This window comes from Carassius auratus, chromosome 6 (genome assembly GCF_003368295.1).
Source record: "Carassius auratus strain Wakin chromosome 6, ASM336829v1, whole genome shotgun sequence".
NCBI classification, from domain to species: domain Eukaryota; kingdom Metazoa; phylum Chordata; class Actinopteri; order Cypriniformes; family Cyprinidae; genus Carassius; species Carassius auratus.
In genome coordinates, this window is record NC_039248.1 from 10,175,017 (window position 1) to 10,196,069 (window position 21,053).

The following is a 21,053-nucleotide window of genomic DNA, read 5'->3' on the forward strand; positions in this document are numbered from 1 at the left end:
TCCATAATCACATCATCTGTTATGTCTGTTGAAATCACTTTCATCCAGTTTCAAAATATGTTACACCCAAAACACGTTAGAACGCATGACTATACCCCCCCCCAACCACCACCTGAGACCACATAACAGTGTAGTCGTGTAAAAAAGCTGTTTATTTGCCATATAACACCACAACCTTTAGTTAATGTATATTACTGTATGTGTGTAGGTATGGTGTAACGTGGATTGGATGCTGGCTAACATTTCCATTACATTTGTTAGAAAGAATACTGACGTAACCTAGCAGCCCCCACCCCAGAAGAGTTTATAGCCTGCCCTGAATCTTAACTATGCTCTGCATTCCTTCAAAAATAACTAAAAAATAACCACATTCCTCTTAAAAACACAAGCCGATGAAATCCAAATGTTTGTAGACTTACATTTTATGTCTGCTTAAATGCTATTTAGACAAGTCAAGGGGTGTGACTGACTTAATTTTAACTTTAATCCCTGAGGGGATGTTTAGGTTGGGGAAGGATTGAGCAACATCACTTCCTTATGAGGTGTTTAGGCGTGTTCTGTGAATGGGGCATTGACCGCGTTCTCTATCTAACGCTAATACAAGAAGTCGGAACCGTCCTGTACGAAGAAACCAGTTCATCTTGTGAGATTTTTTTTCTCAGGTATTTACAATTTAAAGTACAACCACTGTTACCGTTTTATTTTGAGTTTTTGTAATGGCTGTTTGACGTTTATGTGCGCACGTTCAACTATTCATTGGACTTCAGGGAAAGAGGTAAAAGGCCATAGGTGAGCCTCAGGTAAATTCACATGCTTTTTATAATCAATAATACATTTTCTCCTTTTAGTGTTTATAGACGTTTTGTAACATACACGCGAAACAGGTTACATTTTAGTTATCATTTCATTGTATATAGGCGAGCTAGTCTACATGTATTTTCAATTCCGTGAAAATCAAAGCTGCGTACTCTGTGACATGTTTGTTTATCGCTTGTTAGAAATTGCGTCAAGTTGCTTATTCATTTTTTTTTGACAAGAGATTCGAGTTTATGTAGTCTACTTTCCTAAAACCTAAATTACAGTGAAAATCGTCATCTTAAGGATATATTGCGTAATAATTGAGTCATCTTATGTCAAATGCACAAAATTCCATAACCATAGTTTCCATAACCAAAAATTAAAGTACCAAACATAGGAACGCGTTCAAGCTGTGTTTATTTATTTTTATTTATTGATAACAGTGGTGACTACCAGGTTACTACAGTTTATCTAGCCTATAGTATGGTGTTAACTAATAAAAAATTTTTTTTTGTTGTTTTTTTTTTGGATTCGAGCAGCCAAATGCATAATGTAGTCTGTTTGGTGGAAACTATGGTTTGCTGTGTGCTAAGTATTTGTATGACGTTATCTTTTAGCTATAACATGCATAATGTACAAAATTGATCCCATAACATTGAAATGAAAACATAATTTTATAATTTAATTTTAAAAGTAAAATATGGTGTCACAAATTCATCACACTTTAGTTTCAGTACTTGAAATCAGAGTTTATTTATCAAATACTATATAATAAAAAGCCCCCTTTTTTATTTTTTATGAGGGCTGCATTGTTGTTCTTAGTAGTCTTATTGCCAAGTTACTGACAAGATACTGCAAACAGATGGAATGGATGTTCTGGCATAACGGCAAAAGCATTTTTACAGTGTACATATTAATCTCTCTTTCTTCTGTTTTTGTCTTTTTTTCTGTTCAAAGGTTATCTTGATCATGTGTTTGGAGTAACAGTGAAGTCTTTTCACCTCAGGACAGCAGAGATGCTCATCAGCCCCAGGACCTTGTTAAAATGTGTCTGGTTGCAGATACATCTGACCTGTGCACTGAAATCATGCCCCACAGTCCCGCAAATGAATCTAAACTTTTCTGTTACCTACCCTGTCTCTTTTTTCCAAACTGCAAAAGCCATACAGAACATAGTTGTTAATGAAAATTTCAATGAGGTTTATGTGGCCTCTCAAAATGTGGTTGAAGCCTTGGACAGAAATCTCACCAAACTATGGAAAATAAGAACAGGGCCAGTTGGCAGTTCAGAATGTGAAACCTGTCATTGTGATATTGAGAATGAACCGGGAACACCACTGGACACAGATAACCAAGTTCTTATTTTAGAGCCTCAGGGCTATTTGGACTACCTGTACGTCTGTGGGAGCACACAGTATGGAGTCTGTAACATGCTTGAACTAAATCCAACCGGAAGCCCCTCAAGCATTAAATGTTTTTTTGATAAAAGTGCCAACTCACACTTAGATTGTCCTGCCTGTGTTGCTAGTCCTCTGGGAACAAAGGTCAGCGCGGTCAATGAAGGATTTACAACGTATTTCTTTACTGCAGCTACCATCAATACCAACATTGCTGGATCTTTTGGCAAACAGTCCCTTTCTGTTCGTCGCTTGCTTGCCACAGAAGATGGATTTGACAGTCACGTGAAGGGTCTGACAGTTCTTCCTGAATTACAGGATACATTTAAAATCGACTACATCTATACGTTCTCTACGAAAGAATATGTGTATTTCTTATCTGTACAGTGGGAGAACCCAATGAAACCAAACACCAAGTTGCAGACCCATCTTGGACGGCTGCCCATCATGGACAGCGAGCCTTGGATGTATAGGGAAATTCTTCTGGAGTGCCGCTTTGAGCCCAAACGCAGGAGAAGGAGCTCGTGGATTAAGGATATTGTGTTCAACTCAGTTCAAGCTGCTCATTTCGGTACAGCAGGCAAGGAGCTGGCTGATGAACTAAGAGTGAATATGGACCACCCAATTCTTTATGGGGTGTTTGCTGAAACAGATGAAAAGGGGAATCCTATCAGAAAGTCTGCCTTGTGTGCATTTCCAATAGAAGATGTGAACAGTGAGATTAAGAAAGGGGAGGAGTCCTGCTGTTCAAACCTGACGGAGCGGCTCTCTCGGGGATTGTGCCATTTTCAGCCTTGTGAAATGTGCCCACATCAGGTGAGTTTTTGTTTCTCACTGCAGCTTATTGAAAATTGGCCATTCGTCTTGTTTATTTAATAAATCTGCGTTTCTCCATCCTGCTCCTCATGAAGTCTTCCAGTTTTGTGGGCATTAACACAAAGAACTGTCCCTTTAATTAAAAAAAAGTAATGTTTTTTTTTCAGTTTTAAGAAGTATTTTCTTAGCTTTTTAACATTACATCAACTACTGATGAACACATACATTTTTATTTGAATTATCATTCTGTAGGTCATTTAAAGGATTTAAAGCCGTGATATTACGCAGCGCCTGAAAATAGTCCCCAGCTACGCTGCAACTACACAAACTAGCTGGGGACTATTTTTTAGGTGCTGCATAATATTACTGCACCTGCTGCACCCATGGTACGGCAGCATAGTTCTTTGATTATTACTCCAGAATGAGAGTATAGTTCCTTGTAGGGCTGTGAATCTTTGGGTAGGCAGCGATTTGATTTGATTCACAGGTTTTCGATTTGAATCAAGAACGATTTTTGCAAATTTAGAACGATTCGATTCACAATTAAATTTGATTCGATTATAATGATTCGATTCTGCACTCTCAGAAAAGTGCATTCACAGAATTATTTAAATGCTTCCCCTAAATTCATAAATGCTTAGTCAGGGGGCAAATTACAGCAGCCTTTAAGGTTAGCAAATTTTTTTTTTACATTGTTAGATGGTAGTTTAATTATGCTATGACATGACATACTTTAAAATATATGCAAGCAAAGATTTTTAAAAAGAGCTTTAAAAGTATTATGTATAAGCTAACAGTTTGTCACACCAGTGGTATAGCCATCATTTCAGAAGTGACAGAAATGTCAAATACTGTACAATCATTTTATGTACAGTACAGACCAAAAGTTTGGACACACCTTCTCATTCAAAGAGTTTTCTTTATTTTCATGACTAAGATTATATATGGAATTATATACATCAAAAAAATTGTGAAACCGCTGAAAATATGTCATATTCTAGGTTCTTCAAAGTAGCCACCTTTTGCTTTGATTACTGCTTTGCACACTCTTGGCATTGTCTTGATGAGCTTCAAGAGGTAGTCACCTGAAATGGTCTTCCAACAGTCTTGAAGGAGTTCCCCGAGAGATGCTTAGCACTTGTTGGCCCTTTTGCCTTCTGTCTGCGGTCCAGCTCACCCCTAAACCATCTGGATTGGGTTCAGGTCCGGTGACTTTGGAGGCCAGGTCATCTGGCGCAGCACCCCATCACTTTTCTTCTTGGTCAAATAGCCCTTACACAGCCTGGAGGTGTGTTTGGGGTCATTGTCCTGTTGAAAAATAAATTATGGTCCAACTAAACGCAAACCGGATGGAATAGCATGCCGCTGCAAGATGCTGTGGTAGCCATGCTGGTTCAATATGCCTTCAATTTTGAATAAATCCCCAACAGTGTCACCAGCAAAGCACCCCCACACCATCACACCTCCTCCTCCATGCTTCACGGTGGGAACCAGGCATGTAGAGTCCATCCGTTCACCTTTTCTGCATCGCACAAAGACACGGTGGTTGGAACCGAAGATCTCACAGTTGGACTCATCAGATCAAAGCACAGATTTCCACTGGTCTAATGTCCATTCCTTGTGTTCTTTAGCCCAAACAAGTCTCTCAAGTCCTTTCTTTAGCAGTGGTTTCCTAGCAGATATTCTACCATGAAGGTCTGATTCACACAGTCTCCTCTTAACAGTTGTTCTAGAGATGTGTCTGCTGCTAGAACTCTGTGTGCTTAACCTGCGATTTCTGAGGCTGGTGACTCTGATGAACTTATCCTCTGCAGCAGAGGTGTCTCTTGGTCTTCGCATGTGAGCCAGTTTCTTTGTAGCGCTTGATGGTTTTTGTGACTGCACTTGGGGACACTTTCAAAGTTTTCCCAATTTTTCGGACTTAATTTCTTAAAGTAATGATGGCCACTTGTTTTCCTGTACTTAGCTGCTTTTTCTTTTGCGTTATGGTTTTCTTGCAAATTACAAATTCTAAAAGTCTATTCAGTAGGACTATCAGCTGTGTATCCACCTGACTTCTGCACAACACAACTGATGGTCCCAACCCCATTTATAAGGCAAGAAATCACACACATTAAACCTGACAGGGCACACCTGTGAAGTGAAGACCATTTCAGGTGACTACCTCTTGAAGCTCATCAAGAGAAGCCAAGAGTGTGCAAAGCAGTAATCAAAGCAGAAGTTGGCTACTTTGAAGAACCTACAATGACATATTTTCAGTTGTTTCACACTTTTTTGTTATGTATATAATTCCACACGTGTTAATTCATAGTTTTGATGCCTTCAGTGTGACTGTACAATTTTCATAGTCATGAAAATAAAGAAAACTCTTTGAATGAGAAGGTGTCCAAACTTATATAGCCATGTATTAACATGATTATTATTTTTATTTTTAATTATTTTAATAATTTTCAATAATTATTTTAATAATTAAATTAACTTTTTTTATTACTTTTAATTTTCTGTTAGTAATCAAATGCACTGCTCGACAATAATCATTTGTAATCAATATTTTTTTCCTAATGGCAATTTTATGATTGCTTTATATAGGCGACTACATTAAATTAGCTATTATTTTAATTTTCTCCACAGAATTAGGTAGAAAACTTAATTTATTTATCTGTCCGAGATCGGCGATTCACAATTAAAAAATCATGTTTCAAGATCGATGCATATGAATTTTCAGGGTTTGTAATTGATGCATCGAGAAAACAAGTGAATCGTTACACCTCTGGTTCCTAGCCATATCAGCCTAGAAAATCTCAACTTTTAATTTTCCATCAGTCTTAGTACATTAGTAACTACAGAATAGTCAAGTTTTAAATAGGAAAAATATAAAAATTATTTGGTCATTTTTGAGCGAGATGCTAATGGTCTAATCAGATTCTGTGATCTATGCTAAGCTAAGCTAAAAGTGATACTGCCAGACACGGAGAGTGACTGAAAGAATTAAAAAATGGTAAAACTGAACTGTTTAACTCTAGGGGAGTTACCTTAAAATGCACAAATTCAATGTAGTCATTCCCAAACATTTTTCTCATCTGAACATCTTTCATCTAATATATATTACTTGAATTACCCTGAGATTTTAATATTTTAATAATTAAGTATCACATTTGCATGTTCACGGTTCTCTGTGAGTTAGGGGTCACATGACATGCAGTTAAACAGATGAAATATTTTAATATTTGTAGAAAGTGTTTTATTTTGATGAATGTTTTTTTGCAATTATTTTTTTATTTAGTCCGTTTTTTATTATTTATTAATGATTAGCTTTTCGTTAAACTCACAAAACGCCCTTGCAGTTCCTATACAAACCCCAGTTTGGAAAACCTTGATGTAATGTTTAAGTTACTTCATGTTGTTAATTACAATGAATGGAATATATTTTTCCAACTCTTTGTATTTTTTATATCAATACGGAACAAGATTATCCTATCTGAATTAATGTCATAAACAAATTAGGCCAAATGTAATGTAAAAGTAATCAAAAAAAATTTCTGATCACATTACATACAATGTCGGTATAATGTAATGGATTATGCAACTAAATCCATTTTTTGTCATGTAATGTGGAATCAGTAACAGACTACAGTTTCTAAGGAATCTACCCAGCTCAGTATATAGGTGATACCCAATGGGGATCTAAAGTGTATTAGTCGAGTATTGTTCAACAATTGGGCTGGTTTGAACAGCATAGAAATGTTCTTATTGCCCTAGCAACCCCCAAAACACCATAGCATTTCCCCCAGAACACACTAGGAACCCTATGAGCCCCTTAGCAACATAGAAACCACGCCCTAGTAATGTTACAGTAACTTCCAGAACACTCTGGCAAACACCTAGGAACCTTTGCCAAAACCATCTATCTTAGTTATTCTCTTTCGTGTACCTTGTCCCCATCTTGTTTTATTTAAAGGGTTTGTATAATTGTTCTTGTTTATATTTCATAACCTATACCTTAAAAGGAGTGGACCATAGAATATTTGATAGTTAGTGAAGCCAGTTTCAGGAAATGACTCACAAAAACATTTGGTTTTCGTTTAAACTCATGTTTGGCTGCACTTGCTCAGGGATCACTCTGTGAGAGTCAGGCTTTATCATACTGATTCCAGCTGCCACATGCTCCTACATGAACTGTAATACGTCACGCAATACCTTACTGTTAGACTGAACTTTCTGTGGCAGATAGTTGTGTTGAGTACAGTCTTAAACAGGCAATAAGCCAGAGGTGATAAATCAAGAAAAGCATGCAGTGTCAGGATGTTCACTACGGACGTCAACAGTTTGTTTTTAACCAGTCGAAACAGGGATACTGAGGACGTTGGCTCAAATAAAACCAGATTTACAATGCAATGTCCTGTAGTTATAGATATGTATTTTAACATGTCAATTGTGAATAGTTTCTGGACATTCCACCCTGTACATCTGATTTACATAGTTTTTGTGTTTTCCCATTAATATTGAACTTTTTTAATACAATTTTTCCTAAATATTTTAATCCGTTTATCAGAAAATCTTTCCTTATTTACTCAACGTTCCAAAGATAAATTCTGAAGAATGTGCTGATAACCACTGGATCACCAGGCTGGAGAACTGAATCAGTCAGTTTCAAAAGCACATAATTCTGACAACAAAAGAATAATTGCTCTTATGAACTCTTATGAATTTGCCTCCTTTATGTAGGTCCAGATTTCCAGTGAAGAATAACTAAAATTAATCTCACAGTTATCATATTAATTCAGAAGAATTGAAATATCACAAAACCACTTTAATTATACTTTTAAGGTATCTTTAAATCTTTATTGAAACATTGGAAAAGTTAGACAATTTTAACATTTGTTTACCATGGGAGCAAAAAAGTCAACATAAACGGTATGACATCTGCTCTTAAGCTTATTAATTTCTATAGCAATGGAAATGAAATCCTGACTGGACAGTAAATGTTTGCTTTCTAATTATTCAGTGAGTGCTACCACCAACAGACTTCACATGTCCCTCAAATCTTAATTTGGTACAAGGGTTCAAGCTTTAGCGGCAGGAAATAATTTATTACTGCCAGATGGTGTCTGTAGCCTTCCGTTTACAAGTTGTTGCTTCCTTTTCACTGGGGTTGCTGTTAAAGTATATTTTTTTTGTCACAGTGTCACCCTTTTGAAGTCAGTAAAAAAACTGAAACAAACATGGCACAGGAAATGGACAATGAGGAAAAATTTTCATTTGACGAAGTGTACAATAATGTTGCTGTTTTTTTTAACAGTCCATTGAGCTTCAAATTCTGGCAGGACATATAGAGTGTATATTGTTGCAATTACTGATTATGCACTTTTCATTTTGTCAGATTGGCACTTTCTGTGTATTCCGTGAATTTAAAAAAGTGTATTACTTGCAAAGCAATGAAAAGTTGCATGAAAATGTTTTCATATTCTTTGAATATATTGATTCACTCAATATTTTGTTTTATTTTGTCTAGAACCCAGATGATTTGAAATGCTACCATATGCCCACAATGGTGGCTAAGCCTTACTACAGAGTGGACTTCTTCAATAGGCAGATGAACAATGTGCTCTTTACTTCTATTCTGGTGACTACCATTGAGACCAAGACTGTGGCACACATCGGCACGGATGATGGAAGGCTTTTGCAGGTTATTATGGCTTTTTTTGGGGGTAGAAACTGAATCCATTTAAAATTATGAATAATGATTGGGACCTTACTGAAGTTTAATGGGGAGCTACAGTAGCATATGTGTTGCTGACGTATATTTAAAGTGTTTCAGACACCAATCTGTCATCTCTTTCCCCCTAAATCGTTATTTATATTTCACAATTCTTTTTCTCTGAGGTGCAAACTCACAATTTAAAGGCAAAATGTCAGAATTGAGTGGTATTCACAATTTAAAAAATAAATAAAAGTTTATATTCTGCAGTTCTGAGAAGAAAAGTCTACATTTTCCAAAGTCCACAATTTAAATAAAAATCAGAATTGTGATATAAAAAGTTGCTATTTACTTTTTTTTGTTGTATTCCGTGATGGAAAAAACTGAATTGCAACATGTAAACTTTCATATCTCGTAATTCTGATCTTTTAAATAAGATTTGCAAATTATATATTGCTTAATTGCAACTGCGTAGGCTTCCACTGAATCCTATCCTTATTCATACTTAGCTCATACTGTATCTTTCCTGCAAGTCAGTGGCCAATACGATCATAAGCCAGGCTTTTGTTGGCTCCCTTATATGGGATGGAAACAGTGAATAATTTTGCTCTTTTAAGGACAAATATAATGTATATTTCATAATTGTGTAGCTGTGACTATGTATGCTGTGTAGTTTTGACTGTTGACAGACCAAAAAAAAAAAAACTTTTACTTTTACTTTTCAGGTTATTCTGAGCAAATCGTCCCTTGTAGTGTTTGCCAACTACTCTCTTGTGGAAGAAATGCAGAAAGTGTCACAAGCTGCTGTTCTTTCTTCCGAGTCTCTGCTCTTTGTCGTTGGAAACAAGGTATGCACATGCATTCTGTACAGTTCAAAAGCTTATCAGCCATCAGTAGTGAATTAAAGGTTTAATGTTTAAAATATACAGACAAAAAGTGACTCATAGTTTTCATCTGCATTTTCCTGTCAAACCTGTCTCTCTTCATCTTGTATGTGCAGCTGATAAACGTGTCTCCCAGAGGTCCAGGCTGTGCCCATTTCCTCAATTGTTCAGTGTGTTTAGCTGCCCCCAAGTTTATGGGATGTGGCTGGTGTGATGGAGTCTGTTCCCAGATGCATCAGTGTAAGGATCAGTGGAGTAACAACTCCTGCCCTCCAGTAATCAACCAGGTAACGCATTGCATAATTGGGCAATAAATGTCACAATAAACTGTCTGTCTTTTAAGTTTGCGTTTCTAATAAACAGTGAGTGTGGACTGATAACATGAAGGCTGCTTCAGAGTCATTGTAGTCATTTCGGGGCAGGGCTGTGTTAACAACCACAGTATCTGTTGGACTCTCACCCCTGTCTTACACTGGACGGAATGCCAGCTTTGGCTGTGAAGTCATTTGAGTGAAACAAGAAACCTTTATTTTTTTCCACATATATTAGATAGTAAAATTAAATAAAACAAACAGAAGTATGAAAATTGTGAATTGACACAATAGTACGATGCTATGCTGAGCATTTGTTTGCTGTTACTTTGTTTCCCAAAAAAATATTTAAAATTAAAATCTTTAAACAACTATACAAAAGTCTTATACTTCCATGATTTCGACAATGATATCTGAAGGACTGGACTCTGGAGTAATGACTGCTCAAATAAATAAATTACAGATCAAAATAGAAAATATACATGTACATTGAAGTAATATTTCAACTTTTTGATGTTCTTTTTATTAAACATTTATTTTTGTCATTTATAAATAACCGTTTTATAACAAAATAACTGAACATTTAAATAAAATAAAGCAATACAGAAAAATATATAAAGTTAAAAGTTTCACACAGATTAAAGTGCAAAAGAACTATAAAGACCAATAGGTATCACTTTACAATAAGACCTCATGGAAAGTGTGAATTAACGATAAAGAACAAAAACTCTAGGGCATGATGTAGTCCAGATTAAAATGAAAAAAAAAAAAAGTTTGAAAATAAATAGCATATTAAGTCTAAAGATTTAAGTATTTGGCTGTGATGGACACCATTGCAAATACACAATTTTAAATGGCTATTTAAATATGTTTTAGAAAGTAGTGCAGCTGCTTTATTTGTGGGGTTTCCAGAGTAAAGGATGCTTTTTTTCTGCAGTTTAGCGCCATCTGCTGTCAGAGAGAGAATGGGCTTTCATTCAGCGCATCTCTCACGTGTTCCCCCATGTGCTTCTCATGCATGCTTGTTTACAGGCACAAGCTCTTTCAAGCAGGATACAGCTGTGTTGTGTATTTTGACCAGTTGATGGGAATAGTATTCTTAAAATACATTCCAAATTTTGAGTAATGTGTAATATATAAATATTCACAGTATTTAGAAGTGCCCACGATAACAAGATCGTGCATATTAAATACCGTGATATCTCGCATTACAGAATACCGCCACATGTCTAATTGGTGCTGACTTCACAATATTACAATTTTTACTGTATTTCTTATTAAATAAATGCATCCTTGGTGAGTGTAAGAGACTCCTTATAATAAAGTTTTATTTGTCTGTGCAAATTTCAAGCATCTAAGCATGAGCATTTAGTTTAAAAAGCTATTAACCCTTAAACTAGATTTTTTGCACTTTTGCTTTTCAGTTTTTCCCCAGCACGATGCCTTCAAATGGTAAGAGTGAAATCACTCTTTGCGGCTGGAACTTCCAGTCAGCTTCCCAACCTGCTATCACTCAAACCTCTCATCAGGTTTATGTGGGAAAAAGTAGCTGCACTGTTATACCAGAAAAAAGCAGGAGCTCCCAGTAAGTAACATATACACATTTTAGTTTCTCCACACACAAAAAAAATTAATACAGTTCTTTCCCATTGAAGCAGGAAGTTGTGGCAGATGCATATCAAAGAGAGATTGGGGATTTTTGTCATTTTTCAACCCAAAAATATCCAGTACCCTTTAGTTTATGAGACAGATAACCTTTGCAACCTCACACATACATATGTGTTGTTATTTTAGTATTATTTATATACTATCATAGTGTTTATTAATATTTTGAATTAGCTTTTTTTAAATGATTAGTTCTAATAGTAATTTTAGTTTAAGTTATAGTCTTTTTATATTTTTTTTTTCTAATCTATAATTTATATGATATTTTATGGCAGGTTCATTTAAATGAACAAAACCAATTTTTAAGACTTTTGGTTAACAATAACAACAAGAATGTATTAATAAATGTAATTTTTCATTTTTCACTCAGGCTGGTGTGTAGGATTGATGGTGAAATGTCAGGCCCAGAGCAAACTGTTGATATAACAATACAAGTGGATGAAAAGAGTGTGGAAAGTGGATACTACATCTCTGGGAATGCTAGCATACAAGGCTTCAGTTTTGTGGTAATGAGCAAAACATTCTCAGTCTTTAATTACTTAACTTACAGTAAATATGGTTTAACACATGGACAGATTATTAAGAAATATTGGATTGTGGTACTGCTGCTGATGAATTGGATAAATGAAAGTTTTGAAAAAGAAAATTTCCTCTAGTATTTTGCCATTTTAGATTGATAAAGCTCTTATCATACCTCTTATCTCTCATAAGACCCCAGAAATCACAGATATCAGTCCAGGCATAGGACCTAAGATTGGAGGAACCCTGATCACCCTGTCAGGAAAATATCTGGATGCTGGTGGAAGCAGAACGGTCAGCCTCGGAGAAAGAAGTTGCCCAGTTGAAAGGTTATTGTGCCAAGTTATGAAATTCACTGTTTAGGAGTTATAAGTCAAGGATTAGAAATATAAGAGTGTCAGTCTAGTACATTGTTTGTAACCACTGAGTTCTGAGTATTTTCCTACTGTTGTTTCTCCAGCATCTCCAGCGATGGGACGTCTGTTGTTTGTAGGTCTGAAGGTGCTGCGGAGATTTCAGAGGTAGATGTAAAGGTTTTAATTGATGAATCAAGTATTTCAGCCACACAAAAATTCAGATATGTGGTGGATCCTAAGGTGACGACTGTGACGCCCAACTGTGGTTTTAGAAGGTGAGTCAAAACATTCAGTTTTACTTTTAAATTGAGTCTTTAAAAGTAAATTGATAATTTTTTTACTATGTATTTTTTTGGGTCCTGCTACAATGAAGTGGATCAAAAATCACTATCTTTGGTCAGAACCTGGACTCTGTTTCCCAAGCAGTAATTAACTACAAAGGCAACAACAACACAGCACCTGTGCAAAGCGTAGGACTCATTTGTATTTTGAAGAGCCATGTTTAAAGGTTTTAAATGTTGCAACTTATTGGATGCTGTACCTTAGGTGTGTGTTAGTCAAGGGAATCCCAACCAGATAGAGTGTATAAGCCCTGAATGTGAGGAGTCAACGGGGACCCTCTCTGTGGATCTGGATGGAGCCAAGGAACTCCTGCCTCAGACGTTTACCTGCCATGCTAAGGGAGAACCCATCCCATTTGAAACAGAAGGCAATGTGCTTGAGCTCAGCCCAGGGCAGGACAAAGTCTCACTGCATGTACGTCTCACTGGTTGCATATATTGTATGGTTATATAGTCTAGTATATGGTCTGAACCAGGGGCAGACAGGGACCAAAAAGTGGCCCTAGACTTTCTGGCCCACAGCAGCCCACCACATCATAGCGCATTCTCCTAGATCGCACACTTTGCATTCAGTTAACAGATCCATACGAATAATGAATGAAATAGAAGGGTTTTTTTAAGTTAAACGATAGCTTTATGTGCTTTACAGATAAATTTGAAGTCTTTATTCAATCTAGATGTTCAATAATTGATCATCTTTGGATCTGTTATACAAGGTCATGATCCGATTCGTGAAGAGATGATTCTTTTGAGTCAATCTTTTAAAATAATCATTTATTTTGTTGAACGAAACCAGTGTGGAAACCAATGGTTCACAAACTGGATAGATCTGAGGTGCAGGGCTCATAAAATCGCTAGCTCGACATCCCGGGGCTTTTGTGTTTTCCAGTCGGGCTCCAATATATATCACCGCCCTGACCGACGGGCTATCTTTAATAGTGATGTAAGGTTCCTAACTTGAGTATTGTTTACTCGCTTGAAGGGGTGAAACGGATCGTAGTTGATCGTTTGCACTTGTTTCTAAATCTTGCTGATTCAAACGTTTTAAACAATTTGCACGTACTCGTTCAAAGCACGCGCCGAGAGCAGCATTTCAGTACAATGCGCGTACACAGAACTGATTCATCTTTTGCGTATCGTAACTTCTGATTGAACACATACACACAAAATAGTCTCAAAATAATTGTCTCTGCAAGTATTCTCGTAAACACAGTTGGTTATATTTTAAGTGAACGTATACAGCGGCCTGCTGCTCAGAGAAATTCAATGTACCGGATAAATCTGTCTCTCTCTCTCTGTAAATTAGACGACGTGAAAGGGGGCGTGTTTCAAGATACGCAATGAAGTAGACCAAACTAAGCAATGGGAGGGAGGGCAAAATACTCACATGCAAACAACACACTCCTTGTCGGCCGCGACTGCGCACGCGCGATCATCCATTTGCGTAGAAAAGAGATGTAATATTATGATTTCTGTTATTAAAAAAAATATATATTTGTGTACCGGGTGGGGCGGCCCACATTGGCCAGCGGTCCAACGGGAAATGTCTCAGTGCTCTAGATGGCCAGTCCGCCCCTGGTCCGAACAGAACATAAATCCTGTCCAGAATACATAAAATAGACAGACATAAAAAATTTTTACTAAAATGATGACAGTAAGATTATTCTTCCAGATGTATTTTATCATAATCTAATCACATTTTTTTCCAGCACAAAAAACTAGCCCTGGTGTCTGATTGCATGAAAATCATTATGACAATTAATGGAGTGGATTGCAAAGCTACAGTTCTGGACAATGAGATCACCTGCAGGATCCCCAAAAATCTGACTATCTCTAGCCAGGGGGCGCCAGTTAAGGTCAGAGTCTGTCTATTGAATTCAGTCTTGATTAGTTCAAGTTGGCACCGCATCTGTCATTCATGATGTGCTGCTGTGTCATGTGTGTTTCTCAGCTGTTCGTGAACGGAGAAGAATATTACATTGGTGTGGTAGTAACTACAAACAGCAATTTTATTATGGGCATGGTGCTGGGCATCTTGGCTGCAATTGGCGTGGGAGCAGCTCTGGCCTACGTAGCCATTGCAAGAGAGCGCAAGAAAAAGAAATGTAAGTGCGTTCTGTTAAAATAACTAAAACTTTTCCAAAATTAAATGCTCATTTTTTAATGTTGTCAAAATATGTTGTCATATAATACTTGAAAGCAGAATTTAAAAAAATGCATGTAAAAAAATACTTTTGTTTGGTTAGCAGCTGCACTTGCTCAGGTTCGACTATCGTTGCATTCAACTCGCACTGCCGTGGAGAATTATGACAGATCACCTGATGGTGACTACAGAAGAGGTGAGAAACATAAAATCCTGATCCTGAAGTTATTTTTCTTTTTTTATATATCCAGACGGTACCTACAATTGAAAGAGTATGAAGCCCAACTTGGTGTATCTTCATAAAGAGCATCCGATCTTCAATAAACACGAACTGTGTATACTATAGGTCTGATGGTTTCTCCATTCCAAGGCTCGAGCGCAACATTCTCCAGTCTGCCGTATGCTGGGTCAATGGACTCTGCAGCAGCTCCCTTGATTCAATCTCAGGCGATCTCTATGTCCGCTCTCCGGCCAGATCTGTTGGAGGAGGTGAAGAATGTTTTGATCCCACATAATAAGGTTAAAATCCAGCATGACCAAATCATCGGCAAAGGTACATATCTTAGGGCAACGGCAATCCATCTGGATTTGCTACATTGCTTTTTCTCTTTCTTACAGTACCTTCTCTTTCTATTTCACACTTGCATATTTCTCAAATCTTTCTCAGGTCATTTTGGAACAGTGTATCATGGATATCTTACTGATAGTGATGAAAAAGAGATCCACTGTGCCATCAAATCATTGAATCGTAAGTACATTAACACTGTTAAATAGGGGTACATTAATAATGAACTTGTGAATGATACAAAACAAAACGGTAAATATGCTTTTAAATTTTTGAAAGGGATCACTGATCTGGAGGAGGTGGAGCAGTTTTTAAGAGAAGGAATCTTTATGAAGGCCTTCCACCACACTCATGTCCTGTCCCTCTTGGGCATTGTGCTTCCCAGTGATGGACTTCCACTGGTGATCCTGCCTTACATGAAACACGGAGACCTTCGGCATTTTATCCGCTCTGAACAGAGGGTAGCACATTCATTTTATGCTTTGTTACTTTGAATATGAAAAAATTTTTAGTTTTAAAAGGGTCAATTTTATTACATGATCCTATATTTTGCTACATACTACTAGTTATAGCACAAATTAAACATGAATGAAACAGTACAAAACAGAACAAGTATTTGAAATATATTATGTCTCAAATAATTGCTTAAGCAATGTTTTAATCCCAAAAAATGCATAAATAAAACAGCTTGTGAACAATGTCATGTGATGTTAAATATACCTCATGAAAGACATTATTTTACAATAGATAGCCCTCAAGAGAAGCATTTTGCTAATATATGCACTATTTTACATTTAATTTCAAGTTGAACATTTTGATTTATTCATTGATAATATATCAATTAAAAAAGGACATTGATTTTTGGTTTTGAATTCAATCAGGACATTGATTTTTGGTTTTGCATTTTTATTTCAGTGCATTACTAATTTGAACATTTTAGTCTAGGTAAAATAATTTAATCTTACTAAACATTTGCATTGAAATGTTGTAAAAACAATTCCTTCGTGTTCAGAATCCCACAGTGAAAGACCTGATTGGCTTTGGGCTTCAAGTTGCCAAAGGAATGGAGTATCTCGCAAACAAAAAATTTGTGCACAGAGACCTTGCTGCACGTAACTGCATGTAAGTAAGAGGAGCAACCTGAATTTATCTGTTAATGTATGCATACACCAAAATGTAACAAACAGCTGATTTGTTGTCTTATAGAAGTACAATGTGTATAGACACAACATATCTAACAAATGTAATGAAACTGCATTTCCTAGGCTTGATGAGTCATTTACAGTGAAGGTGGCTGACTTTGGAATGGCACGTGACGTCTATGATAAGGAATACTACAGCGTCAAGGACAGCAAGAAAGCAAAGCTGCCGGTCAAATGGATGGCTTTAGAAAGCCTGCAGACACAGAAATTCACCACCAAATCAGATGTGGTAAGTTTAAATACTGTATAATCTTTTCAAAACATTTCAAGAATAATGGTATGTATCCAATAAAGGAATTTCTATTTCAGCAGTTGGGTATGATTCTACATTCTATATTTAACATGTATTGTATTCCCTCTAGTGGTCTTTTGGAGTGTTGCTGTGGGAGCTGATGACGAGGGGGGCCAGTCCGTATCCTGATGTGGACCCTTATGACATTACAACATATCTAATGCAGGGCCGTCGACTGCTACAGCCACAATACTGCTTGGATTCCCTGTATGATTTTTTTTTTATATTTACCTGCCTTTTTTTGTGAAGGGGTCATATCATGAAGAAACAAATTATCTTTGGCTTTTTAATATTTATGTTATGAAATTATGTCTTTAAAAGTATCTTTTTTAATTGATGCAACTGTCCACATTTACATGTCAGCAACACCTATTTTGCATTCAGAAAACCACAAATCATGGTGAAGTAGTAAAGCAGGATAAATACATTATTAACGTTGTTGTCAAAATATATATGTATATATATATATATATATAAAAAGAATATTCTTTTACTAACATAAGTTGATCACAATAAAGAAAAAAATTAAAATGTGAAAATAATAATAAATCAAAAAACTTTTTTTTAGAAACCGCTGTGAAAACCCAACAGAAACACTTAGATTTATATGTAGCTTCATAATTGACTAGACTACAGACCATAAAGAATAATTTATCATTTTGGATTATGTATTATAGGTGGTCCATCATGCTGCAGTGCTGGAATCCTGAGCCTGAGAAGAGACCAAATTTCCCTAGTCTCGTGAATGACATTCAAGACATCCACTACAGCTTAGAGGGGGAACATTACATCAACCTCCAGATCACCTATGTGAATCTGGACCAGCCTCGGCCCTACCCCCCACTCTCTCCGGCCCCACCTGCTTCTGAACACTCAGACCAGTCCTCCACCTGACCCTGGTCTCAAATCAAATAAGCCTGAGCTGCGTTCTTCCTGTGGATTCAGCGGCTCATATGGTCCTGTGAAGTGTGGGAACCAAAAAAGCATGCACTGAAGATGATCTGCTGTATTTGGAGAATCCCAATGTGTGTCAAACTGAATGTACTTTTTTTTTTGTGTGTGATGGTTATGCTTTTGTGAAGCTTGTGCATGGTGTTAGTTGCATGGCCAAACTGGTGTCACATCTTTGGGATTTTTGGCAAATGCACTTTTCAAATGAATTATAAATGTAATTTTTTTTATAATGTTATGTTTTATTCTGTCTGAATTACAACTGAAAATGTTTGTTATTGCTCATATAGTATAACACTGTGTTCTATCCTGGTACAAAGTGGCAAAATTCCCGTAACCAAACCATTTTTAGGTCCACACTGCCAGTGAAAATGTCACCCTCTCTTTGTCAGTATTTGATGTTTAATATACATGGGGAGTAGATTTTGGTCCAGTAGACTTTTAGTGGGAGCAGGGCTACCAGCACAGCAGAATAATATATACTAATAATATATACCAAGTGATTTACGCAATGTAACAATGTAAGAGACAGTGAGTAATCTAATTATACTGGACAAAATTATAAACGCAACACTTTTGTTTTTGCCCCCATTTTTCATGAGCTGCACTCACTCAAAGATCTAAGACTTTTTCTATGTACACAAAATGCCTATTTCTCTCAAATATTGTTCACAAATCTGTTTAAATCTGTTTTACTGAGCACTTCTCCTCACGAGAGAGAGCGGGAGGTTGCCGCTTTGTTACAGTCTATGGTTATCATACATAATCGATTAATGGCACGTCATTACGTTCCCCTCCAGAATTTAACGTTTAAACATATAGTTGGTGTTCGTTATGATGCCATATACAGTGTTGGGTGTTTCATGTTTAATTTGCCGAAAGCTTCAAGTGCAGTTAATTACAGTATTGTCATGCTCTGTAAACAGACGACGGGGTCGTTGAAGGCGAGCTCTTTAGTGTGCCTTCAAATGGTTGACCACTGCAGTGTGTGTACCCTGTCGCAAAATGCTGCGAACACTCCTACAATAAAGGTGTTTACATGTCTAGACTGCACTTCAGCAATGCGACTAAAAATACAAATACTCTATATCTTAATTCGATTTCTATTTACTTCGAATATGACTTTAGCCGGATTAAGATAAAAATCTCTGTTTACATGGTAGATTATTAATCAGAGTATTGTCTTAATCCTATTAAAATCGGAATATTGTTGTCGATGTAAACGAACTTGTTGCTTTGTCATGTGCCTGGATAGGGCACGTGGTTTATTAAAGGCTGTGTGACAGAGTGATATGATTACTTGATAAATTATTTGATCAGTTTCATTTAACCTCTTTTTCCAATTCAAATAAAGAGTTTAAAAACAAGGTCTGAATTTTACATGATCATTTTAAGATGTTATCATTGATCTCAAGCAGTGATGTACTGTAATACACCATCTACTACATTATTTTCAAATTATTGCGTAATTATGTGAATGATTGAGGACGCATCTTGTTCAAGCAAAATCTATAAGTAGCTTAAGTTATTAATATATTTTTTTCATTGTAGAAATTTTAAATGTGATTGATTTGCATATGCCAGCTGGTGCACAAGAGAATAAGATCACCCCCCCCCCCTCCCCCCATTACATTACACCCATTTTCATACACGAACTGCGCAATGTGTTTGCAAGTGCAACCTTTTGTCGTGTCAAATGTAACGTTTTGGACTTTGATATCTTTGATATTTGATGCTTTAGTCACTGTCGCTATGGTTACGGGTAATAGCCACAAATAGAACCGATTCATTCTTGAACGTTCTGTAACTTTTATGATGTCGTTGAAGCAGATTTGTGGTCGCTTTGGGTCATGTGTTTGATTAGGGCGAACAAGATATCTGTTAACGTAGGTAAATCTCTATAAAAATACATTCATTCATCAAAAATTATTGACTTGCTCAAGTTAATTCCAAAATTTTTCTGAAACTTGTGTTAAACTGCGGCGAGAACCAAAAAACAACAACAGCAAAAAATCTGTATTTCTGAACATGTACACATTTTCTTTGCATGACCTTTTCTATCGACATGCCATGGCTTGAGCCATCACAATGGCAAACTTGTTAGAAAATGTCATATGACAGCAATAAAAGGTAAGTTTAAGATTTATATGAATACATCGAACACTGTACTGTATTAAATTCCAGCAAGCACCTTTAATTCTGGAAAATCACTCAACATATTCTCTGTTCCCTTCTTTGCGTGGCATGACCTTTTTGATTTGTTAGAATGTTAAACATGATTTCCTCAACACTGAATTCCTCAACATGTTCTTCTGTCTTCCTTTTTTTTTTACATTACTCTTTCCATCTACATGCCATAATTTAAGCCACCATAATGCTGAATACGGTAAGAAAGATAATGTGACAACATGAAAAATGTATGTCAAACTACAATATTCTCTTTAAATTGATTATAATTCTAGAAAAAAATTCTTAAATTAATCCATTTCTTACCTTGAATGTGTCTTTCCAACCACATGCCATGGTTTGAGCCATCACTAATACACACGTGGTAAGAAATGTCATGTGTCAACATCAAAAACCTGTATTAGCTACCTGTATAGTGTTAAAGTGCAGTAAGAATCACTGTTTTTCTGAACATGTTCTATTTTTTTCTTTGCATGATTTTTTCCAACATGCCAGGGTTTGATCTGCTACAATGATGTGGTAATGTAGATCATCTGACAGCAATATAAAGCAAGTCCAATCTGATTTTTTAAATATGAAAACATCACAGAACTGTTACTTGTTTTAAGTGCAAATTCACTGTATTTCTGAACACATTCTTCTGTTTCTTTGCACGACTCTTCCCAACTGCATGGCACTGTTTGAGCTTTCACACTGGCAAACACGGTAATACCTAAAAATAAAAAATAATTATGAAAAATCACTGTTTCTTAATGTGTTCTTTGCTACTTTTCTACTTTTCATGGTTTGAGCAATCACTATAGAAAGCTTGTCAAATGACAGTAATAAAAGGTAGGTCAAACCTCAAAGTTTTATATAAACACACTGTATTTCTGAACATGTTGTTCTCTGTTTCTAATGATGCTATATAAATCACACAACCCATAAG

General features: G+C 36.3%; 1 protein-coding gene across 6 annotated transcripts; it reads left to right on the forward strand.

Annotated features, from left to right (window-relative positions):
• The first annotated feature begins 527 nt into the window (after positions 1 to 527).
• Positions 528 to 20,340, forward strand: mst1ra (macrophage stimulating 1 receptor a). 6 transcript variants are annotated; one of them, XM_026261193.1, is made up of 21 exons: positions 528 to 662; positions 1,756 to 3,011; positions 8,524 to 8,697; positions 9,435 to 9,557; positions 9,710 to 9,880; positions 11,329 to 11,489; positions 11,940 to 12,075; positions 12,281 to 12,417; positions 12,549 to 12,719; positions 12,818 to 12,914; positions 12,991 to 13,200; positions 14,495 to 14,641; positions 14,737 to 14,890; positions 15,032 to 15,124; positions 15,275 to 15,481; positions 15,596 to 15,676; positions 15,773 to 15,954; positions 16,506 to 16,615; positions 16,759 to 16,924; positions 17,058 to 17,194; positions 17,665 to 20,338. In XM_026261193.1, exons 2-21 carry the CDS (start codon positions 1,815 to 1,817, stop codon positions 17,879 to 17,881), a joined length of 4,071 nt encoding a protein of 1,356 aa, XP_026116978.1. In that variant the 5' UTR covers positions 528 to 662; positions 1,756 to 1,814; the 3' UTR covers positions 17,882 to 20,338. The 6 variants fall into 6 exon arrangements, with proteins under 6 accessions (XP_026116978.1, XP_026116980.1, XP_026116976.1 ...); XM_026261195.1 differs by having other exon boundaries at positions 532 to 800; positions 15,299 to 15,481; positions 17,665 to 20,339; XM_026261191.1 differs by having other exon boundaries at positions 533 to 800.
• The last annotated feature ends 713 nt before the right edge of the window (positions 20,341 to 21,053 follow it).